This window comes from Polyodon spathula, chromosome 2 (assembly GCF_017654505.1).
Source record: "Polyodon spathula isolate WHYD16114869_AA chromosome 2, ASM1765450v1, whole genome shotgun sequence".
Taxonomy (NCBI): Eukaryota; Metazoa; Chordata; class Actinopteri; order Acipenseriformes; family Polyodontidae; genus Polyodon; species Polyodon spathula.
The window spans coordinates 45,811,456-45,837,239 of NC_054535.1; the positions used below are offsets into that span (position 1 = coordinate 45,811,456).

General features: G+C 38.6%; 2 protein-coding genes across 3 annotated transcripts; one reads left to right on the plus strand and one right to left on the minus strand.

Moving 5' to 3' along the window:
- Window positions 1-994: 994 nt before the first annotated feature.
- Window positions 995-25,291, minus strand: LOC121297231. Of its 2 annotated transcripts, none has more exons than XM_041223401.1 (8): window positions 25,217-25,291; window positions 5,823-5,892; window positions 4,931-5,047; window positions 4,344-4,379; window positions 4,053-4,124; window positions 3,878-3,910; window positions 3,104-3,142; window positions 995-2,932 (listed from the first exon to the last, which is right to left on the minus strand). In XM_041223401.1, exons 2-8 carry the CDS (start codon window positions 5,874-5,876, stop codon window positions 2,459-2,461), a joined length of 825 nt encoding a protein of 274 aa, XP_041079335.1. In that variant the 5' UTR covers window positions 5,877-5,892; window positions 25,217-25,291; the 3' UTR covers window positions 995-2,458. The 2 variants fall into 2 exon arrangements, with proteins under 2 accessions (XP_041079335.1, XP_041079343.1); XM_041223409.1 differs by lacking the exon at window positions 25,217-25,291 and adding an exon at window positions 5,973-6,024.
- LOC121297243 (myrosinase-binding protein 2-like) lies at window positions 23,233-25,415 on the plus strand. Its single transcript, XM_041223423.1, has 4 exons — window positions 23,233-23,267; window positions 23,579-23,646; window positions 24,017-24,061; window positions 25,110-25,415. The coding sequence occupies exons 2-4, from the start codon at window positions 23,593-23,595 to the stop codon at window positions 25,317-25,319; spliced, it is 309 nt and encodes a 102-aa protein (XP_041079357.1). The 5' UTR covers window positions 23,233-23,267; window positions 23,579-23,592; the 3' UTR covers window positions 25,320-25,415.
- Window positions 25,416-25,784: the final 369 nt, after the last annotated feature.

The window sequence follows — 25,784 nt, forward strand, 5'->3', positions numbered from 1 at the left end:
GCAAGGACTCAAGTTTCATCTTTGAATTTTGGTAAAAAATGTGTCTTGATGAAAATGAACAAAACTATGTATATTTGTCCAATGCCAAATTCTTTAGAGAGTGACTAAGCCTTTTTTGGATCAGCTTCACCCTGTGCCACTTGCTTTATACATAAGTACATGGTTTATTGCTTGCTCTGTGAAAGAAAATGTGAACTTCACAATGTAGTGTCACTTAAAATATACTACTCAGCTTTTGCTAAGAGTCAAACTTTTTGGTCAAATTGAAAACATTACTGGTTCATTAAATTCCTGTTTGACTGATATTGACGGAGAGTTATTCTTTTCACCTGTCAGCACACAATGCACCTGTTTTTTGTTGCTCTGTGTGTGAGCTATAGGTATAGATGGCATGACTCTGCATTTTCAATTCTGAAAGCAGATTGGTGTACCCACAAAAGGTGGTCCATGTGACAGTGTTTGGTTAAAACTGTCATATATTTAAGTGTAATGGCTCAGAGTCAAATTAGACATCGGTTCAGTAATGAGGACAACATGGACAGGGACAACGTCATGCCGCTAAATTACTGAATGTGTCCCAAAGTGTGGTCTCCTGTATGTGGAGTCAATACCAAACTAGCGGCACTGTTAGGAGGCAGCATGGTGTGGGGCTGCAGAAGAGTCACAACCCCTTGGGAATATCACCATATTCAAATTGAATCAATAGAGAGGATGAATTGGCCAGTGAGATCATCTGATGTGAACCCTATTGAGCATGCTTGGGACATGCTAAAGAGAGCAATAGCAGTCCGTCCAGTGCAACCAAGCACTCTGCAGGAGCTCCAACATGCCCTTATCCAAGAATGGGCCCAGCTCCAACATCAATGTGTACAGTATCTGATTAGTGGGATGTGCAGGTGTTGTATTGTCTCGTGGCAGTCATAGAAGGTGATAATTGTGTTCAAAAACACAGTCAGTGACTCTTTATTAAATACATTTTTATTATGCATGATATTTGACAGGTTAAACTGTATATTAATAAAATCAACCATTCAATAAATGTTACAGTGTGAAGCGCCTTTTTTGTTGAAAATCCTTGTCAACCTGCTTTCAGTGTTGAGTAGCTTTAGAATTCCAAACAACATGTCTAAAAATATGGTTGGGTTGTTTCTTGCTAGCTTTGTTACAAGCTGTTTTTTTATCTCAGAAAACACAATGGCTCACACTTTGCAAAACAAGTAAATTGGGGCCAAGTTGCATTTATGATTGTTATCAAAATTATTTATTACATTAAAGACAACACAGTTTGTGTTATAAACTCACCCATTGTGATGTTTTGATTTTTTGCAGTTATTTATTTGTTGTACTTACAAGTAAACAAACAGATTTTCACCTGCTTGAATAAGGCAATATACTAGAAACATGATAACATATATGGTTACCAAAGGTGATTTTTTTTGGTTCACACCATGCAAAACAATGTTACAATTTGAAGTACACTTGAAGTATGACTTTTACCACAGTTTGTAAAGGGTGCTTGACGATTAGGTCCCAAAGCAAGCTTTCTGTTTTACACTGTTGAAATTTACTACATCGAAACATCAATTGCGGTAGACACCATGGTTAAAATACATGCTGCAACGTGAATGTTTTTTAGCATGTTGTTAGATGCACACACGTTTTCAGACAGTTTATTTTACTGAAGATAGAAGCTTTTCTTCAGAGTACTCATTATTTTTAAATAATGCAAAACAAGTAAAGGAAACTAAAATAAGGTAAGGACTTGCCATAGCTGCAATATATATTGCTGGGAATGGTACAGTACAAATTTGTCCTTTGAATGTTTTGTAGATTTCTAAGAGGCTAGTGTGTGCCATGGTAGTATATTTTAAATGTGAATAACCATGACATTGTGCCTCATACACAAGCCTCAGATGCAACTTAATACTGCAGCCACCCATATATTTCAGGAGTCATAGCCTTGCAACTGCAGTTCACAAACAGTTCACAAGATCCAGTGTATGAACAGCATGAGCAGATACACTATAGTAAAACAGTGAAAACAGCTCACTAACATTATGGCAATCTCGTGGTCCAACATATTACATGATAATGGTAAGAGACACCTAGAATATTTACTGTAAAATTTACTACATAATCAGTCCTGGTGCTACTAAATCCTGAAGTTCTCTCCATGTAACTAGTGAATCATTAATCTAAAAAACAGAATTAATTAAAGCAATGTTAAAATAATTGAAATATAGAAAAACGCAATTACTCCTATTGACCTCTACTAAATAGCCCAGCACAACTCAATCCCTACTTTTTTTTTATTTTTACAAAAGCCCCTTTTACTGGTACAATAAATGAAAATCTGACCTGCCTGATTATTTGCTAGAAACACATCATCCATACTTTTGGTTTATGGATAACATGCGTTTGAAAACCAGTAAATAAAATCTCAATTGATGTGTTAACGTTAGCTGCTGCTGGTGCCCCTTTTTCTGAGGTCTTTGGGTCTTATTGTAAAGGCTTCTGCAACTGGTTCAACAAAATGGGCTTCGGTCACATAAGGTGGGTTAAAAGAAGATGTTTTGCTAAATCCAGCAGGTGTTTCTCCTCCTCCACTGCTCTGAGCAGGACCTGTGGTTGCTTGCTGTACTCCAGCTAGGTCTGTACCTCTGGCAGGGAGATCTGTACTTTCAAAGATCGGTCTATTATCTCGTTGGACTGCTGGCATTTCAATTGGATGGCTGCTTCCTTGAGCAGTATCCCCCCTTTGAACAACTGTATTGTCTGAAATGAATGGATTTATAGGATTTCCTAGGTTTGGTAAAATGCCCTCAGGAAGTGGCATCTCTTGAACTTCAGGTAGACCGCCTCCCTGGTTTTGAGTGATACCCACACCTGTACCTCCAGGAACCACTGGCAGGTAAAATCCAGTGTACACGACCTGCATCAAGAGACACAGAGTGAGTCCAAATTCACTTCTATATATATTTAATACTTCTAATAGCAGCCAGCCCTATTTTGTTTTTGATGCATCTCAGACAGTGAACCCACATTTCTTCATTACATGGGTTATGACATTTTATATATTTGTTTTGCAGATATTTTGACTTACCCTTTGTTGCTGTGCTTCCTCTGAGCTTACTGAGCCAGCCTGGGAATAAAATAATACAACATTAAAACAAAATATTCATACCAAACAATATTTATTGTAATACAAAAATATTATTATTATTATTATTATTATTATTATTATTATTATTATTATTATTATTATTATTATTATAGTATTAGTAGTAGCAATATATTTTTTATTTTTTTAACCAATACTTTATTGTCCATTTTACAGTTTTTTAATGCTTTGAGAGCCTCTTTTTGGAGTTTCTTTACTTCACGTTTGATGATCTTGTTCCTCACTTTCTTGGCCTTTATAACCTTGTAGCGTTCGAAGTCTGTCAACTTCTGCCTTTTCCCATGCCTTTCTCACTGCCTTCTGACCTACACTGTGTGGGCACTTAATAACTAAGTCAGTAAGCTGCATGCACTTGAAGGGCATGGCCTGTCTCTTTACACCAGAGAAGGGACCATCCATCAGAGCCCTGTTTTGGTCAATAGCGTCAATGATGGCTACCAGCTTGCCAGCATGTGGGCCAAAAGAAACGTAGGCAATGCAGCTAATCTCGACGCAACGTTTGAACACCATGATGGCTGTCCGCGAACAGAAAGGGTTAGTAGTAGCAGTGTAGTAGTGTATTAGCTGTAATAGTATTCTTATTTATAGTCTCCATGCTGTTGTAAATGTTAAAATGATGACATTTTTACTGATCATTTATCACAAATAATTATATTTAAGTTTGTATGTTAAGCATAATAAAAAATACAATCTTACTATTTGTGGTTGTTGAATAAATACTGCATACATCTGTTTAAAGAAATAGGCAATCAATATTTGTTGTAAAATAGTTGAAACAAGCATAATGAAACAAGTATAATGAATAGATCATAACACAATAAAATGTTATATACATAACGTATTTTGAATACAAAAAATGGTGCTAACTTACTTGTGGTTGAACATCTGTGTCAGGCAGCGGACTTAACAGTTGTGATTCAGGAAGGTATGAGGGTACAGTTTGCTAAAGTGAGTAACATTGGGTTTTGAGTGGCATCATAGAAACAATACATACTGTTAATAATAACATCCTAATTGTACACTGGAGGCTTTGAAATGGTATTATGTGCTCACATTTTAGTTGTTAAAAATAAATACATACAATTTATAAACCATATATTTAATGTGTACACATTCACTCTCTATTAATACATGTTATTACAAAATGTGTAACAATACTTACTTGTGAAGGTGGTAGATAATTAATTGCTGGGAAAAACTATCAGAGAAGAAAGAAGATACATTGCAGTATATGATTGGCAAGAACTTCAGTAATGTTCAATTTTTATTATTATTATTATTATTATTATTATTATTATTATTATTATTATTATTATTATTATTATTATTATTATTATATTATTATTATTATATAATAATAATAATAATAATAATAATAATAATAATAATAATAATAATAATAATAATAATAATGAACGAAACTAAAATCTATGTTGAAGTCAGTTTAATAGTTTTGTTGAATTTTCAGAAATACATTCTGTTATATAAATCATTTAAAATCAAAAGGATAATACATCTACTAGATGTCTGGTGCCTATTTTCTCTTCCTATTAACAACCTACCTTGAGTTGATTCCTATTTAATACAGTACATATTTGAATCAGTCGCTTAACATGTTTTACTGAAACATTTAATGAAACAATGTGGATTTCCCTTCACATAATTATAATCACTATAATTAAAATAGTGCATCATTAATATATCAATAGTCACCAATATGGTTTTTCTGAAAGAGAGATAAAGACTGACCTGTGAGTAGAGCTGTGGTGGTATTTGAGGTTGTGGCTGCTGTGCAAGCTGGTCTTGATAGCGCATGGGAAATGCAGGCTGCATCGAGGCCATTCCAAAAGAGTTTACCCAGGTCAGCTGAGTAAACAGTGCACTTTCTTTTATTCAAAAGGTTACTGCTGATTTTTGATTCAATATACATATCAAAACCAAAAATAAAAATAAAAAAAATAAATACATATTTAAAGAACCTTTGTGCAAATATTTATAATGCTTTGTCTATTTGAATTCTGAAGATCGAGAAGCATCTCCAGTGCTTCTATTAATTATCACTCATCGTAACCAATAATGTTTCAAGATAGAAATACTGGAAAAAAAAAAAAAACATGACATTAATAGGCTCCTGCAACATGCATATCTTCACTGAATGACCTTGGTTTAAAAGTTTCTAGGATCGATGAAAGCACATGCCTGAGACTATAACAAATTGAAGGTAAGCAAAATGAACAGCCAACAAGGTCTGTTATTTGTTGAAGCAGAGTTATGGAAGTTTTAAATAGCTGTCCAGAAATCTCATTTTACAATAAATAGAACATGATTGCAGACTGCAATTACAGAAACAGAACTGACAAACTAAGCCTGTGTGAATTTTAAAGATTAATTCATTACCACTTATCTAAGGTTTTTTTTTTTTTTTTTTTTTTCCTTTGGCATTGTCTTTTAAGAGACATGCAAACAGTTTAACAGCATATTGGGTTTCACCACTGCACTCATACATCCTATTATTCTTCCATTTTGAAACAACTTAAAGAAAACAATAATACAGTTGCCATCAGGCTGTGTTTTGTGCACTAAGTCTTAAGCTTAACATGAATAACTTTCTTAACCATGATTCAAGCTGGCAGATACTTACTGGTCTTGTATAAGCGGTGCCCACAAGGCACATCAGCAGAGTTACAGCCTTCATGATGTTAAGAGGATTCCTGCAGCAAAATACATTCTGTGTTAAATTCCTAAAATATATTTGTAACTTAAAATGACATTATTAATTTGTTTAAGTTACCTTCAACAATCAGGTACAAAGTAAAAAGTTCAGGATACAAGTTGTATCTTCTCTTAATACTTGTTTGAAATCTTCACCTTTTTCTGCAAGAATTTAAACTGTGCTTCTTCTGGAAAGCATCCAATCAGAACCAAGTTTCCCAACGGTTTATGACCAGGTTGACTTTTACATGTATTATTATAGCTTTCCAGACACAAATACTGTACTGTAGGTGTTATTATGCTAAATAACACATCATTATGTAAAGCTGTCAAATTACAATGTTCATAACATAGACAAAACCTGACTTGATATTGAATCTAATTTCATTGTAGGAGCATTTCAATGTGCATCAACTTGTAAAGCATGTGCATTGGATATTGCTTTTCTTTAACCTGTTTTTACACAAAAACAAATATTAGATTTACAAAATTTTGGATAGCTTAGCTCATGCTATGGAGTAATCATACGAAGCAAGTCTTTTTTCAGTGAAGAGGTCAATTTTGTTAGGGTTTTGTTAACTACCTGTCTAGTACTCACACAAATGTTTTAATCTTTACTGGAAGGTAAAAGCAGACAAAAATACTCAGCAGAAATAAAAAAATACCAGGTAATGACTAAGCTTGTTGCTGTGACCAAGGGGATAAAGCTTTCTAATGTGATAACGTCTAGTACAAAATTGGATACAATATAAATCGCTATATTATGAATAATGCATGTATACGTTATTCATACAAAAAAAAAAAAAAAAAAAAAAAAAAAAACACACTTCTATGACCAATTATGATTTGAATTACATGTTATTTTCTATCACCATTTGTATAAAAACACCTTATTGGCTTTTCAAAGTGAAAATAATTGTTGCAAACTTGATACAATGTAATATTAAATAATGTACTTGGATACAGGTTAATTCTTGTACAAACACTTGCTTTTTCTGTTGTGAGAGATATCAGAGCTGAATTAGAAACCACCAAGTATATTATGGGCATTGCACTTTAAGATCATAGAAAACATAATCTCAAGACCTGTAACTGCTAAAACTGTAGTTTTTATTCTTCAGATAAGTAGAAAAACAAAGTAAACTACATTTCCATTTGTAGTCAATGTTTATAGATTTCTGCATTTTTTCCTTCACTCAAATGTAACACTGACTAAAAAAAACAAAAAACAAAACAAAACAAAAAAAAAAAAACCCTAGTCTTTATTTGTTCAGCAAGCCTTTGGATTTATAACAGATTACTAATGTAACAATGTTGCCCTCTTAACAGTCTGCTAAAAAGGCTAGTCTGAAGTATCAAGCTAATCAGCAAATATTCATGACAGACCCTATAATTGTAAAAGAGGAAATTAACACTATTACCGATATTATAAATGTTTTGAAGAGTTTTAATAATTTTTATGGACAATAACTTGCACATAATACACTTTTTGCATGAACAAGCTCCTGTATAATACAAATGCATTAGTCAAGTTGTTTTCTCTTGTAGTTCGGATATATCATGGTCCTGGAGTTGGCTCCCCATTTTAGTCTAACTGAGCATGCCTTAGCTGCAATATACATACATAGGCAATTTCACTTAGAATTGCTGCTTTTTATTTTGTACTGCACATCACAAACAAAATATACAAAATAATTGAAACAAAACATTAATATCATACTGTTCTCATATGCACACACATTGCACAATAACACAAAGCAAATTAAATATCGACTTGCTAAAGCGACTTTTTATTTTAGCTAACAAGGTATTCATTTGTGGCAGCAATATTCTTGTCAAAGTCACAGGGCAGTGATGTCAGCTCCCTAGCAACAAGCCTCCTATGTTGGGAATGGATTCATTCAATGCAGAGGGTTTGGTAATTTGAGAAAGGAGAGAAATTAATTGGAGACTTAAGTTCATGAGAATCAATTACCCTCCGTGGTGCAAATTAAAATGGCATGCTGCTTTTTATACAAAAAAGGCAGTTTGTGTAGAGGATTTATATTGGAGCCTGACGCTCCCAATAAAATGAGGGAGTGGTTGTACAGTATTTATTTGTTAGCCTATTTGTTTTTCTATGGGTCTCTCACTATATTGCAGCCCTTGATATATAGCAGATTTATATTGGACCCCGACACCCGCGATATATCGAGTGAGTGGTGTATTTTTTTAAAAAATATTTATTTTCACAACATGAAATTTCAATCATATTTTCTAAAGCTGATGGCAACCCACACATTGTTGTTTTGTAAAAATGTAACTTGAAAACGCTGATTGATACACCAATGAATTAACTTAATGAATCCATATTTTAATTGAACTGAAAGATAGAGAAAGATAGAGCCCACATTATATATAGTCAGTGGAGGTTATCAGAGGAGGACAGAATGATAGATTGATAGTAAGAATGTTTGGCAGCGGTGAGGGCTGTTGAGAAGGAGGAGAGGAGGGAGCAGTAGTGGACGAAATCAGAGGGTAGCTTGGATCTACTGTTATATTGTTGATACTCAAGTTTCAAAATCCAACTAGAAGTGTTTATTTTATACAGACCACCTGCACTTTCATTCAAAAGAGGGGAAAGGTTGGAATTCTGATAAGTTGCTCTGTAACTGACTGATATAGTACATAACATGTTACATGAATTATTTTATCTTAATCATATTCAGTCAAACCCTGAAGATGGTTACACTGACCTGGCAAAATAAGCATTCAAATGCATCATTATTGATAATTCTGTTTTGATCCAATAATAATAAACCTATACCAGAAAATCTACTAGAGTACAATTCATTGTAAAAATTAAACCATAAAAAACTATAACTGTGCCCATTTCAGAGTTCTGTATACTGTATTGTGTTTGTGTCTAAACATGTCAACACTGTACACCAACCTATAGTTCTTACATCTGTGATTGAAAAATGTGATTGATATTTAACCAGAGTGTGAGAAGAAAGCAATAACACGTGATAGCTCACGTGTTATTATCCATTTTCTTAAAAAATATCAATTTTCTTAAAAATTACCTTAACTTAATATTCATAACAGTTCACATTTTAATGCATTAACTGTGTGGTTCAAAATAAAGTCACTGCTCAGATTTGGGACTTCCTTGTGCTGAACCAGATAATGAAGCTGTGCAGTGGAGGTGGAATACTACTGGATGTTTTGCATTCATTCCACAGCCTTTAAAGTATACAACTCTATCCTTCATCCCCTCTTGGTGAGTCTGCAGCAGCAGTAGGATCTTGTGCAGGTGCTGGAGGTGGGGAGACCGGAGCTGCAGCTGGGGCTGGAAAAGGTGGTTTACCATCCCAAACAGAAAATATAAAACACACTTTCTAATCCCCTTGATGCACGAAACTGTGCTCTTCAAAACTGGGGATGGTGGTGCTTGGTTATGTTGTGCCGTGATGGTCGTGCTCAGGGGTGTGTACTGGCTTCGTGGCTGCAGCTAACGTCTTGTTCATACTCTACAATTCACAAAAACAAAACAAAACACAGCACTCTGGTGCGTGAGTAACTCCAGCGTAAGATGTTGTTCTCATGTAGTTGTGTCCCCATTGTACTGCCCAACTCTTCCCCACGATCTATTCAATCATTGCCTGGCCCTCAATGGATTTGTTTAGAAAACTCTCTTCCTCCAAAATGGCCGACCATTGTGTCTCCCTGTCTATGGGAAAGCATACCACCAACCTTACGCACCCCTCAGAGTGGAAGGTTTGCAGCGCCAGATACCACAGAGTTATCTAAGGTTCTTGGTGAGATCCACCAAGGGGTTAACTATAGTGGAGTACTAGGGGATACAGCAGCGGTAATAGCCTGCTAACCCCAGTAGCAATCTCACCTCAGACTTGGTTTTTGGGATCGCCGTCTCCACCAGAGCCTGGACTTTAGAGGCAACCAGCTTTACCTGACCATTACCCATGATGTAGCCAAGATATTGTTTGCCAAATGCACACTTGCTGAGATTAGCTGTCAGCCCCGCGTCCCTTAGGGACTGTAGGACAGCCGAAAGTCTATCAACATACTCTTTCCAGGGTTTTAATCAATTAATATGGTACATTTGCAAGTCATTCAGGTTATCGGATTGTCTAATTTCATAATTTACTTTACCAGTTTCCATTTCATCTCATAAGGTACCTTATCTCCTGGTCAAAAGGTCCGAATCCATGCTTGTTTGTTGCTCCTGCCGATGCTGAGCCAGTTTTAACTGCACCAAACAAACAACCAATTCCAGACGGTCTCTCAACATCATTACACATTTTACTATATTTTCTTAGTTTGGTCTTTATACCTCGAGGTTGCCTCCGTTACAGCAGCTTGAAGGGAAAAAACATGGTTGAACTCTGAGGCACTTCTCTCACTGCAAACATTAGGTAGGGAAGGAGTTTTACCACAATTTTTTGCTCTTGGTTGACAAACCACCTCAGCATTTGTTTCAATGTCTGAATAACGCTTTCTACCAGTGTGTCCGTCTGCGGTGATAATCGGAGCTCTGAAAGCACCAAATTTGCAACAATTTATACAGTTAATTTAAACATTTGGACGTGAAGTTAGTTCCCTTATCAGTCAGGATTTCTTTGGAGATCCCTACTCTCACTATGATCTGGAGTAACTCTTGGTAATTGCTAATGCACTCGTGGATCTCAATGGTACTGCTTCTTGATATCTAGTCGCGTAGTCCAACACTATTAAAATATGTGTACATCTATAGTCAGACGAGCTCAATAGGCTCACTATGTCCATTGCAATTCTCTCAAAGGGGACATTAATCAGGGGCAGTGGGACCAGCAGGGCCGAGCGAACCCGCCATGGCATGACTTGTTAACATTCTGGACATTCAGCCACATATTTCATCACCTCATCAGCCAATAAAATTGAGCCAGTATTCGTTCCTTAGTCTTTTCACTACCTAAATGTCGCAATCAAGGGACATCAATAAAAGTAAATCAGCCAAAAGCACCATTTCACTTTTAATTCATAGTTCCCAATACTCTTATGTGAAATGTAGAAAAAAAGTAAATACCTGTCATACAGTAAGAGAAATAAGTTGCCAAAGGAAGGTAAAAATGTCCATCTCCTTTTTCTCCAGACGTAATTTTTTTGCAGATTTTTGCAGACCCCAAGCACTTTTATCCACACATATGTATATTACAGGACATCCAAGTTTAATGACAATTAACATATTTTGTCAACATGGAAATATACTAGGGAACACACTTATAGTGACGTCTTTAACATTTATATTTAATGACTTATTTTTGTTTTAAAATGGAATATTTGCCTGCAAAAAAAGACAAATAATAAAAAAAGTCTGGTCTACATGGGAATTGAACTTACAATCTTTAGTTTGCAAGCATATTGTGTAAACAGCACTACACGATTAGTTGGGCCAAGTATTATTTTTAAAGATGGAAGCACATTTGGCAAGACTTACAGCTGTGAGTCTGTTGGGATAGGTCTCTACCAACTTTGCACACCTAGATTTGGCAATATTTGACCAATCTTCTTTACAAAACTGTTCAAGCTCTGGGGAGGGTTGATGAACAACAATCCTCAAGTCATGCCACAAATTTTTGATTGGATTTAAGGGCTGTGACTGGGCCACTGAGGGACATTTACCTTTTTGTTCCTTAGCCACTCCAGTGTAGCTTTGGCTGTGTGCTTTGGGTCGTTGTCATGCTGAAAGATGAAATTCTGTCTCAGTTCCAGCTTTCTTGCAGAGGACAGCAGGCTTTCCTCAAGGACTTCTCAGTGCTATGCTCCATTCATTTTCCCTTCTATCCTGACAAGTGCCCCAGTCCCTGCCAATGAGAAACACCCCAATAACATGATGCTGCCACCGCCATGCTTCACAGCAGGGATGGTGTTCTTTGGGTAATGCACTGTGTTGGGTTTGCGCCAAACATAACGCTTTGCATTTAGTCCAAACAGTTTCATTTTAGTTTCGTCAGACCACAAAACTTTTTGCCACATGGCTACAGAATCTCCTGAGTGTTTTTTTTAATACTTCAAACAGGATTCAAGGTGGGCTTTCTTGAGTAAAATACAGGCCAGATTTGTGGAGTGCTTGGGATATTTTTGTCACATGCACACTTTGACCGGTCTTGGCCATAAAAGCCTGTAGCTCTTGTAAAGTTGTCATTGGCCTCTTGGTAGCCTCTCTGATCAGTCTCCTTCTTGCTGAGTCATCCAGTTTAGAGGGACGGAGTGATCTAGGCAGGGTTTTGGTGGTGCCATACACCTTTCACATCTTAATAACCGTCTTGACCATGCTCCAGGGATATTCACAGCCTTTGATATTTTTATACACATCCCCTGATCTGTGCCTTTCAACAACTTTGTCCCAGAGTTTTTTTGAAAGCTCCTTGGTGCTCATGGTTGAGTCTTTGCTTTGAAATGCATTACCCAACAGAAGGAACCTACAGGAACTGATGAATTTATCCTGAAATCATGTGAATCACTACAATATAACACTGGTGGAGGCCACTTAACTTGGTGTGTGATTTTGAAGGCGATTGGTTACACCTGAGCAAATTTAGGAATGCTATTACAAGGGGGGGGGGGGGAGACATATTCAACCAAGCTATTTCAGCTTTTATTTTTAATTAATTTTCTAAAAATTTCTAGTATATTTTTTTCACTTGGAAGTTGTGGGGTAGGATGTGTAGATAAATGAAAAAAAATCTTAATGCATTTTAATTCCAGGCTATAAGGCAACAAAAGGTGAAAGTTTTGAAAACGGGTGTAGACTTTCACTCCAACTGCACAACCGCTACGGTACACAGATTCACATCTTAACCCTTTCAACAGACTAAACTACTATTTAAATTTACCCTATCCAAATGGCAATACATTAAAAGTGCCCTGCCATTTAAAGTAGAGATATCAAAAACACAAGCCAAGTTTCAAGAAATCACTGGGGCAACCTTGCCCAGCACAAAGCAGATAGGCACAACTATAAAAGCTGTGGTATGTTGATAGTTGCAGGAGATGTAGTTGAATAAAGAAGGCTTATTAGAAATTGGGGGATTTGTAAAAAAAATTACAATCAACACACGTCAAAGCCATGTGAATGCCGTTCATTCACAATTGAGGCATTTGTGAATACTCTTAAAATAAAGGCAAGCATTCCCAGTACTCTATATACTGTATCTGTTTTCAATGTTTTTAAAATGACCGGAAGACAGGAACAAAGACCCAGCAGGCCGATTCAGTATTTGAAACTGTGGCAGGCTGGCGAGTGGATAGAGGCCCAGAGACAGACTGCAGTTCAAAAAAATAACTATTTTATTATAAATAAACACAAAATGAAAGGGCACAAGGGCCAAAACAAAACAATTTAAACACAAAGAAAGACAAAAAGCAAAATTTACAAAAATAACAGTTTCCAGGCTGGGCAATGCCTTCACTGGATTCAAGTTTTCCAAACAACCAAAAAAAACCAACCTGCTTCCTCAGCTCCCTCTCTCCAAATGAGAAGCAGAGGCCTCCTTTTATATCAGGTGGCTGGGCGCTGATTGATCGTTAATCAACCTAATCAACTAATCAACCCCAGCCACCTGAACATAATAAACCCAGGCAGGTAGGGGAAGTTAACCCCATCCCTGCCAATTTAAAGGGCAGAGCTTTGCTCTGCCACAGAAACTTTAACAATTTATGCCATTATTTGCATGTGTGTATTGACTAGCATGGTTTGATCATTCAGACTTGTAAAACACATTGTTATGGTACACTGTTTTGTATTATATATTTTCTCCATGTCTTTTTAAAAATAGTGTTTAGTTGCCATTATAAACTTAAAATAACTTTAAACTAAAACTGACAGTTAAAACTTAGAAATCTAAATATAAGACAGTCAAATTAATATAAAAATGATTTACCTTTTTTCCTGAACAACGTAGAACGTAATAAAAATATTCTCTTATTACTTGTGGTCTGTGACTGCTTAATTTTTTTTGCAATTTATAGTGAACTTGGAAAAATCAAGAACCAATCAGATCACAGTTATTGTATAGTCTTATGATTCACATATTGTGAATGATAATTATTCAGTGGGATGCAACAGGTTCATTACAATCATAACAAACCTTGTAAAATCTGAAAATGTGTTGCTTAAACATTACATAGCAATTAGTTTAAATCCACTGATCTATGATATTAGTCAATATCATCTATATATTTCTCAATTACCTACAGGTACATTCATTGATGACAATAACACATTTAGTGAAAGCCTACTTTGAAGATTTCAATTTAGTTTTTCAGCTTCAGAATTCAGCAGTGTCTAGAAGTTGGAATAATGGCAGGATGTACCGTTTCTCCACTGGCTTTTACCTTGACAATGGAATTAATTATTAGGGCATCAAAATGGGTAGTGGGAGGAGAGCGCTTGGCTTCTGGAAGGCGACTACTACCAATTCCAGCATACATCGATGACATGAGAACCATGACTACAACAGTAGCCTGCACTAATCAGTTATTGGGCAAATTAACCAATAACATTGAATGAGCACGAATGCAATTCAAGCCCACGAAATCAATAATTAAAAGTAAAGTAGTAGATAAAAGGTTTTACATTAACGGTGAGGCAATACCAACAGTGTCCCAGAAGCCAGTGAAAAGTCTTGGGAGATGGTACGACGGGGATCTAAAGGACACAGTTCGTGTGGGAGAAGTTAGACAACAAGCAGTGGAAGGGTTGAAGAGCATACACAGCAGCGCTTTACCGGGAAAACTGAAACTCTGGTGCTTTCATTTTGGTCTACTGCCAACACTGATGTGGCCACTGACTGTGTATGAGGTTTCCTTGACAACAGTTGAGAAGCTGGAAGCTTTAATCAGTTCATACATCAGGAAATGATTGGGAGTTCCATGCTGCCTCAGCAGAGTGGGACTTTATGGTAAAGGAATACTGCAGCTACCAGTCTCTGCTCTAATTGAGGAGTTTAAGTGCTCCAGGGTCTGACTGGAAATGAAATTAGTAGATTCACGTGACAGATGTGTAAGGGAGGCAACACCTGTGTTGAAAACTGGAAGGAAGTGGGTGGCAAAGAAAGCTGTGGAAGATGCTAAGTCTGTCTAAGTCTAAGTCTAAGTAAGTCTTAGCTAAGATGCTAAGTCTGAATCGGTGATAGTATGGGGCAAGTTCAGCATGGAAGAGAGTGTCTTGGTCTCAGTTTAGCTCCTCCTACATGGCACAAGGCAACCCCAGCTCAACAGAGGAAGGTGGTAGTCAATGAGGTGCAAAAGCAGGAGGAGAAGATGAGGTGTGTAAAGGCCATTTCCCAGGCCAAGCAGGGAGAATGGATGAGATGGGAAAATGTGGAACAATGCAAGATCAGCCGGCAAGTCCTATGGACAATGGAACAGAGCAGGATCAGTTTCCTCATCAGATCAACATATGATCTTCTCCCATCACCACAGAACCTAAACCTCTGGGTGGGTGAGGATCCCTCATGTCCTTTGTGTTCATCACCTGCAACATTAAGGCACATTTTGACAGGATGTAAGGTGGGTCTTAGCCAAGGATGGTTTACTTGGCGCCATGACCAGGTGCTGTGATGTTTGGCCTTAACACTGGAAGACAACCTTAATCGGACCAATAAGTTGCCACCAGTTCCATCAAAACATTACACACAAAAGACAATATTCCTCTGTCAAGGAGAGCAACTGCCAAGAAAAGGTGTTAAAACCAAGCCTCACCCAGGACAACTGGAAGCTGCTAGAGACTGGAAAATGCTGGCAAATATTGGTGAACGGCTTATTTTTCCACCTGAGATTGCCACCACTAACCTTCGATCAGACATTGTCTTGTGGTCTGGATCAGCACGCCTTGTTCATATGGTAGAGTTAACAGTGCCATGGGAGGAGGCTGTGGATGAGGCGTATGAGATGAAGAAACTTCGGTATGCTCAACTAGCTGCTTAAGCAGAACAGCGAGGATGGAGAGTCTGGGTTTACCCAGTGGAGGTGGGTTGTCGAGGATTTGTGGCACACTCTACAATCCGGTTTCTCAGAGATGGCCAAGTGTTGCATCACACAGTGAAGAACTTATCTGAAGCAGCAGAAAGGAGCAGCAACTGGCTGTGGTTGAGATGAAATGATTCTGTCTGGGGATCTCAAGCACAATAGGAAGAAAGCTATGCTGATGTACAGGTAAGTAAGCTGGGCTGAGTTGAGTGGGGGATGGAGGGGGGTCATGCAGGGATGCCAGAATCACTGTTGAGCCCTCTTGAGGTGTCATGGGCTAGTCAACGAAACACAGAGGATGGAAGGTGCCCACATGAAGACCCCAGAGATGTACCCTACTTAACTCAATCCAAACGGTTGTCATACTGATGCGGTGGGAAGATCTCACTGGGTTGATTCCCAGAGCCCACATTGTGGCCGTTGTGTGTGCTGATGCGATGGGAAATAAACTGATCCCTGGAGCCAGCATTAAACTTCAGCAATCAAAACCAGACAGATGGAAAGCAACGCAAATGGATGGAGATGCAGATGGATCACATTAATTTACTGTAAAGCTACAGGCTGTATATAAGCCATATAGGCCGTAAGCATGCTCATCGTGTTTGACAGGCGAGTTGCCAAGTCACCACATTGAGGGTTCGTTTATGCCACCCACCCACTACATTGAGGGTTCGTTTATGCCAGGTCTCTAGCCAACCCACCCACCGACAGGACCTTAACCAGACCTGTGATGGCGGAGTTTACTGGGGGGAACCCTGCTAGGCCCAGCTTTTCCGCGCCTTCTAGAGAGGCAAGTGGTGTGGCCTGTTTTAGCATGCTAGGGCCTGAGGCCGGACGATACCAGGAGGCATAAACCTCCCCCATGAAGTCCAGGAAGGCCAAGAACTTTTGAGGGCGAGGAGCCATCGCCTGCGCCTGGAAAAAGGACCAGCGTGGTTCTGCCGCTGGCATCCAGAGGACCTGCAAGAAGGCTGCAGTGCGTCCCATCAGTGCCAAAACTGAGCTAGATAACGGGGGAGCACTGGATTCCGAGGCTAACTTGAAGCCAGATTCTTCCTCAGCAGGGGGTTTGAGCTCCCCTCCTACCTGCATGTCAGAGGAGAAGGAGGCCCCATCTCCACGGAGCTGCGACGGAGCTGGTACTGCAGCTGGGGCTGCAGGTGCCTGTTTCGCCAAGCGCGCCAGGACGTGGTCCATCTGGGCTTTCAGGTCCATAATGTCCCTCGCCTGCCTTGGATGCTTCACCCTTCTTGCCTGCAGAGATGGGGAGTGACTACAGGGGGCGCATCAGGGATGTCTAGCAGGGGGTCCTGGGACGGCTCATGGAGGAATGGCTATGGGGCTCCAAGAGCCACCGTCGGTCCTTCACCCGGGGCTGAAAAGCCGCATAGATGCTGCAGGCCACCCACCTCTCGAGGGCCAAGGTGGCATGTTGGACGCCCAACCACTGAGTACTGTGGGCACCATGTGCACCGCGTACCATGCAGCACAGTATGGCCATGCAGCACCGTATGCCTTGCATTAGTGTAGAGGTCAGCACTGTGCATCGTGTGCACCATGCGTACCGGGTACCGTAAGCACTGTGTGCACTGGGTACCATGCAGCACCATGCGCTCATGCACTGGCGCTGTCGCAATCAGCTGATCATTGTGTGCAACATGTGCACTGTGCGAACCAAGCACCGTGCACACCGAGTACCGAAGCACTATGTACATTGAGTACCGTGCAGCACGGTGGACTCTTGCAATAGCTCTGTAGCAGCGGGCACCAAGCACAGTGTGCACTGTGACTACCGTGCACCGATTGCCGTGCAGCACTGTGCGTTCCTGCACTAGCACAGTAGCAGTGGGTACCAAGGACCATGTGCACCGTGTACCGTGCGGCGCTGTGTCTGTGCACTGACGTTGTAGTGCTGGGCACCATGTATCGTGTGCAATTGTGTTATGCAATTGTGCCTACCTTCACCGCATGGTCAGCGCATAGTATGCACCAGGGGGACCCAAGGGCCAAAGCTGGGGTGGGCGAGTCGGAGCGGACAGAGAAAACTGCGGTGGAATGGATAGGGGTGAGCACACTGTTTACAAGCCTATGCGGCCGGTGTATATACTTAACTTTAAGATTAAACTGGTAATTAGTTAATATCTACTGTTAATCTGCCTTTTGTACACTCACTGTAAAATCCTCGAGAAATTATTGCCACTGTGCCCTAAGATATTCATAATGGATAAGACTGTTTAGCAAAAATTAGCTGGCCTCATTTTTTCACATCTTGCAAGATTGGCGCAAGATTGCACCATGACAAGCCTGCCCTGTAATTAAAAATTGTTACCTAAGCAAATGCTCACAAATGGACTAATACTGAATCAATTATGTTCTGGTCAAAGATTTCCCATTAACTTCTGAAAACCATGTAAACTTTCAGGTTAAACACCCAAAATATATATTGCAAATTGTAAAGTTAAACTAGCTATCAAAAGGGCTTTCGAGTTGATAAAATCCATGTTTTTTTTTTTATAACAGGTTTTCTGGTTTAGCCTTTGTTTTGTTTGTTTATCTAAACTGTATTTTTTTTTTTTTTGCAACATTTGGAATCCCAGTGAAAACAAATACCATAGAGATTCCAAAACACTAAAATCGAATGTGACAGACCTGCAACACCCCCCCAAACAGGAGCATACAGAAATGGGTTAAAAGATTGAAGACACAAAGGAATTATTTTTAGTATGTAACCAGACTAAGATCAGTTCAGCGCGATAATGGACTGAACAAAATATTAATTTAATAACATATCAGGTTCTTTATATTTTGAGGGTTCAGCAAGACAGAATGAAAAAATAACTCAACAATGAACTAACTGAAAGTTTACAGCAGTTTATTAAAAAAAAATGGGGGGGGGGGGGTAAAATTTCAAAATATTCATACACTAAGATTAAAACCTTTCAACTAAAACTCCCCTTTAAAGCCTCTACCGCACATTGGAATGGATGAAGGTAAATACGCTACCCCTCCCGCTTAACTTAAGTGCATACTGATTACAAACTGACTACTAACTCAACTGCTAAGGCAACAGGCTTCCAATGCACGTAACATATATATATACACACACCCAGCCCTCCCAACAATGTTTTCCCCCAAAGTCCAGTGATGAGTAGTCTGTTGCAGCAGCTCCAGCGGCAGTTCCGTGCTTTTTCTTTAAATCACTAGCGGTTTGCTGCGGTCAGCTGGACGAAGGGCCCTCAGGCTCATTAAGATCATAGTGCTAATAAAATAAAGACAAACAAAAGAGAAATGTAACTACCCAGACACAGCTTGTTTTTACAGAAATCACTAAGCAGCAGACAAGCAGGTTAGATTGCTAATAATAATACTGTAACAGATTCCGGACGTGGAGGGAAAGAATGAGTCAGAGTGTAAAAATGAACAGGTGCTTTTACTCGGAATGCACACAGGTCAGGAACTGATGACACACTGTGTGTCGCTCCTGTTGTCTTCTGTCTGGGTCTGTGTGTGCCTCGCTCCTTTTCATCTGGCTAGCTAGATAACGCCTTGTGACTGGACAGAGGCCCTACACCGTTAAATATGTGTTTTTGTAGCTGGCAGCCATCTTGGCTCAGTAGAGGAACAGCCTGGAGCCAAGATGACCACTCTCTTCACAGCCACATGTTAATTAATTTAAATTGATTTGGTGTGGTATCTTTCTGAGGAGGCTAATGGACCGATTGATCAATTAGCCACCTGGAGAAGAAACCACAGTATTTAAGAACAAAAGAATGTGTGTTTGGTTGCTGAGATGGTTCAGGGAAGGCATGCCAGCCCTAAACAGTAAGAGAGGTTAATTCAGAAGCCGAGATATCCGTGCTTGGGTGCTGGTTTTTCTTAAATTATTTGTTTGTTTAAATTTTTTGTTTTGTTTGTGAAAGAATAAAAGTGCTCAAAGCACTGAACTGCAGCTTTCCGGGTTTGTGTTTTGCTATTGTTGCCCTTGACCAGCCTTGACCGCACACATCTATGCCACATACCTGTTTTATATGCTTGGGTTAAACAATTCCATGTGCAAATGTAGTTAATTCATTGTCAGTCTGATAATTGCAAATGATATACACAGTGAGGAAAGGCAAATGCAAAAGAAAAACAAATCTTAGTGATTAAATAAATCAACTCAATACTAAAAACATACACTAGTGACATAATATGAAATAAGTGCAATCAAACAAAAGCTTTAATACATAGTGCAAAATAAGTCAAGTGAATAGTGCACACAAACAATAAGTAACATATAAATCAAATAAATAGTGTATACAAATAAAAAATATAAAACAACATGTGTACAACATCAGCCTGACCACACTGGCACCTGCGTGTTTCCATTAATCGGGAAGGGGGGGGGGGGTTAAGCATTTAGTGCCAGAAAACTGCAGCAGGAAAAACGTTACAGGCACTGGAGCACAAGCCTAGATTCATACACTTTTCTCTGAGTGGGACACATTGTTGATTTAGTATTTAATTTGTTTGGGCTTGTGGCAAAGTGATTAACTGTGTGCAGGTGCAGGAATGCAGCAGTGATTAATGAACAGACAGACAACAATAATCCAGGTGCCATGTTATTTTATTTTTAAACCCAACTGTCTGATGACACACAAACACAGTCAATAATAATGGTGATAAGCAATAGTGGCGTGTATTGCTTTATTGTAATCAACATGTTTGTCCCGAAATAATAACAGTTCCGTTCTTAAGCACCCACACGAAACACAAAACAAATACACAAGTCCACAGTGCGTGCTAAAGTGCGAATGGTGTAGATACAGTTATTTGTGAAACAAAGTGCAGTGATGTCCAGTTAAGTTCTGGCCTGTAGTGACAGCTCCGGATCATGTTAGCCATCTAATACATAACAAACAGTACAATTAGACTTGATAAAACAAACAAACACTAAACACTCCCGGTTATTTTACTTTCGTCCTTCAGCAATTCTCTTAATCATAAATAAAGGAACAGATCACCAAGCTATGTTCCCTATTTGTACCTTCAGTCATGCCCTCTTGGTTAGGGAGTGCAGCTGTTTCTCCTCTAATCCGCAGTTGCCACATCGCTTTCCGTCTGGGGCAATGAGTTAATGTACCGCAGCTGAGCCCGCTTTCTAGATGGACGACTTCCACCTAACCCATGCAGTCCAGGGCACTCTGTTCACTTTACACTGCACCCTCACAGGTCAGAAGGGAGATGTATCACCAAGAATCATTCTGTCTCTGTCACATATCCCACTGCTCAGAGTGGAGCCAAAGGAACACTCATCTGAATCTACCTTTACCATTACTCCCCCCTACCGGAAAAATAAACCACATTTTGGTGTTCTTTCCCTGCACAGTGAATCATATGATACATGAAAGGCTGCAATGCCAGATACCACTGAGTTATCTGGGCATTGCTGTCCTTCATTGTGTTTAACCACTTGAGTGGGACGTTTAATGACCAAACACTCATTTTCGAACGTGGAGTAGTTGCGCTCCCAAGGGAGCATCTTTTTGCTGTGGTACAATATCGGGTGTTCTACTCCGTCTACCTTTTGGGACAAGAACACACCAAAACCAACATCCGACGCATCGGTGTGGAGGATGAATCTCTTGGTGAAATCTGGTGTGATGAGAGTGGGGGCCCACAGCTATGCTGTCATACAATAAATAATAAATAAACAAAACACACAGTGGTTCGCCATCATCTATGTATAAACAAATACAATAAACAATACGAAAAGCAAATAAACAAATACAAAATAACACAGGGGCGGAGGGGGAGACCCCGTTCTAAAAATAAGTAGTGTAGATGGCTGCTCGCCCTGTTACAGGCCTCAATACAGGTCTCAAAGTAACTAGCAACAGTCTTCCCCTGATAGATGTAAGAAATACCATGTTAAGTTCTATGTTATGTTTCTTATTGATGTATTTGTTGCAGAGGGACAGTTTAATGGTTACACCCTGGTGTACCAGCTGGTAGGAGCTTCTTTCTGTCATCACTGGCACCTGGATAAATGTCTGTCGACTTCTGAACTCACCCTCTGTTGATCTCTCTGCCTCACTTCCAACTCGAAAGCTCTTTGTACAATCAGTTCTATTCAATCAAACCCATTTTTTTAAAGAATTATATCTCCATCCAGGTCCTGCAATAGCTCTTTTTTTTTTTTCATATTAATCCTAGAAAAGATTGGTCCATGTAACGCTAACCATGTAACCCTGATCTATCAGTAAAGATATGATAAATCAATCAATCAATATTTATTTTATATAGCGCCTTTCATAGCGGACCACCATCACAAAGCGCTTTACAAGATAGTGAGGAACAATGCATAATACATTAAATACAGTGAAATACAGGGCATAGTACATTAAATACAACAAAAAAACAATGCAAATACATTAAATATAGGCATAATACATTAAATAAAAGGCTAGGATGTGAATTCTAAACATTGTGGATGCGTGTGTCAAGCAGAATCATACCAATAAGATGGAGTGAAAATCCTGAAATAGCAATTTAGACAACAGCTAATAACAGATACCAGGCTTAGAGAGCATTAAAAGCAAGAGAGAACAAGTGGGTCTTGAGAGTTGATTTGAAGCGAGCGATAGTGGGAGCTGCACGCACTAAAGCTGGGAGAGAGTTCCAGAGAGTCGGGGCCATGAAGCTAAAAGAGCGCTCTTCGAGTGTGGCACGCTTTTGCTTGGGTATAACCAGCAGGCTTGAGTCACAGGACCTCAGCTTGCAGTCAGGGACATAGCGGAAATAATTGTGAAGGTGCTTTTTTAGTGATTTAAAAGATGGCATAGACAACACTGGCCTCTCATACCTCTCCAGCAACTCTGACTTTGCTAAAGACTTCATCTGGGCCAAATAAATGGTGTTGAATATGGTTCACTTTTAACAACATACAGTACAGTACAGTATGTGGAGGGTTGACGAGAACATTAGACTTAACTAAGTTTGCCATTAGTTGTTTTAGAAGTGCAGATGGGAAGTTTCATGTTTTGTAATAGATAATTACAATGAATGTACCTGTAGGTAATTGAGAAACATATAGATGATATTGACTAATATCATAGATCAGTGGATTTAAACTAATTGTTATTTATTGTTTAAGCAACACATTTTCAGATTTCATAAGGTTTATGATTGTAATGAATCTGTTGCATCTCACTGAATAATTATCATTCACAATATGTGACTCAAGACTGTACAATAACTGTGATCTGATTGGTTCTTTATTTTTCTAAGCCAAGTATAAATTGCAAAAAAATTGAAGCAGTCACAGATCACAAGTAATAAGAGAATATTTTATTACGTTCTACATTGTTCGGGATAAAAGGTAAATCATTTTTGCATTAATTTGACTGTCTTGTATTTAGATTTCTAAGTTTTAATTGTCAGCTTTTGTTTAAAGTTATTTAAAGTGTATAACGGCAAGTAAATACTATTAAAAAAAAAACATGGAGAAAATATATAATATAAAACAGTGTACCATAACAATGAGGTTTAAAAGTCTGAACGATCAAACCATGCTAGTCAATACTCACATGCAAATAATGGCCTAACTTGTTAAAGTTTCAGATACTCAATACAGTAATATGTTGTTCGCAGGACCGACTTTATTTTTATTAATTTTGTTTAATCCTACAGGAACGTTTTGCACAATGAGGACTCTGATTCTGGTGATCGGCCTGGTGGGTCTTTGTTCCTGTCTTCCGGTAGAGAGAGAGAGATTCAATATATATAAGATAGAGAGAGACAGTACTGGAAATGCTTACCTTTATTTTAAGAGTATTCACAAATGCTTCAGTTGTGAATGAAGTGAATGGCATTCACATGGTTTTAACCAGCGTGATTGTAATTTTGTTCAATCCTTTTTACAAGCCTTCTTTATTCAATTACATTTCCTGCAGTTATCAAGATACCAACAATTAAGAAATTAGACACTTTAATATCTTCATTCAAGTTACTAATGCATACAAAAAAAAGACATTTGTTATCTAGATTAGTCCAGCCACAGCAAATTGCAATGACATGGTGAAGTGACTTGTGACTTGCTGTTCATGAACATTGTTTTCTGTTTAAAAGGTTTCTGAGGACCACCACATTGAAGAGCGGTCAGCAAGTCATGAGGTGAGTGCAATACAGTATTACTTCTTACCAATGCTTTACACTCAACACACAAGAGGCTTTTAATTTAAAACATGCTTAATAATACTCTCTGTCACAGACAGAATATAATGGGATTCAATATGGGAAATTCATGATAATCACTTTGGCTAATATGTATAAATTTGAGCAATAATGTAGCAATCTCATTGGCTAACACGTGCTCCAACCTGTGCAGATCAGCGTCACCGTACAGCACAGCTCGGAACTGGAACCATTCCGCCTGATTGTCGTGACAACCAATTCACTTTGGGAGGGGTGGGGGCTGGAGTTTTATAAGTACAATAGTACAATTCAGGGTGTTCAAAGATGGTTAAAAATACACAGGACTATAATAATTGACTATATCTCGTGTTTTTGCTTTCTTCTCACACTGTGATTAATATCAATCACATTTTTCAGTCACAGATGTAAGAACTGTAGATTGGTGTTCACATGTTTAGACACAAACACAATACAGTATACAGAACACTGGAATGGGCATATTTCTAGTTTTTTATGGTTTTAGTTTTTATGTGCGTTTGAATGCTTATTTTACCAGGTTAGTATAACAGTCTTAAAGGGTTTGATGTATCAGTCAGTTACATAGCAACTTACAAATTCCAACCATTTTCCTCTTTTGAATGAAAGTGCAGATGTATGAACACTCACATATAACAGAATATCCAAGCTTTTTCACCCTCTGATTTAGTCCATTACTGCTCCCTCCTCTCCTCCTTCTCAACAGCCCTCACCGCTGCCAAACACTCTTACTATCAATCTATCATCCTGTCCTCCTCTAACAACCCCCGTTGACTATTTTTCCATCTTTTTCTCCCTCCTCAAACCCCACCCTCCCCAATTCTCATCCTTTACAACTGATGACTTTGCTCCTTCTTATGCTACAAAGTAGATGACATTCAGAAGCTATTCTCCAAACCATCTAATAATAATAATAATAATAATAATAATAATAATAATAATAATAATAATAATATTTTATGCATATATGCTTCTTATTTTTCTTCCATAGGGCTTCAGATTCAGACCATATCCACCTCCTTTCAATCCATCCATTCCGTACTATCCATCTTATCCATCCTATCCACCACAAGGGAATGATCTGATTTCTTTACTTACTCTCCTTCGATTGCTTCCTCTTCTGACTCCCGCACCTGCTCCGGCTCCGGCTCCGGCTCCCGCTCCGGCTCCCGCTCCAGCTCCAACACCAGCAGGAGGTTAACGCGATCGGAACAGTTTGAATTATCTTAAATTGTGTTTTGTCAAGACAGACTCTGTTCAGACTGTCAATTTATTAAAATAAATACATTTATCAACAGCAGAATCCTCGTGTTAAGTCATTCTGTATTACATTTCCTATATATGTTTTTGTGGGTTTTAAGGTTTTTTTTTTCAAAGAAAATGATGAACAAGGGTAATAGCATTGGAAAGGCCACTTACAATGTAATCTAGTGTAACAGGTCTCTCACAGAAAACACTAGTTTTAGACGGCCTTACATATAATTTGGGCTTCTAATTTTCGTTTTTCACCAATAAAAACTGATAAAACACCCGGAAAAACTTTGGAAATGTTTACTCAATTCACGTTGACGTTACCCTTTTCCCTTTAAAAAATAAAAACTACTACAAAAATAATAATAAACACATTCCCCAGTGCTGCTGGGCAATGTCCCACCTTCCTGACTTG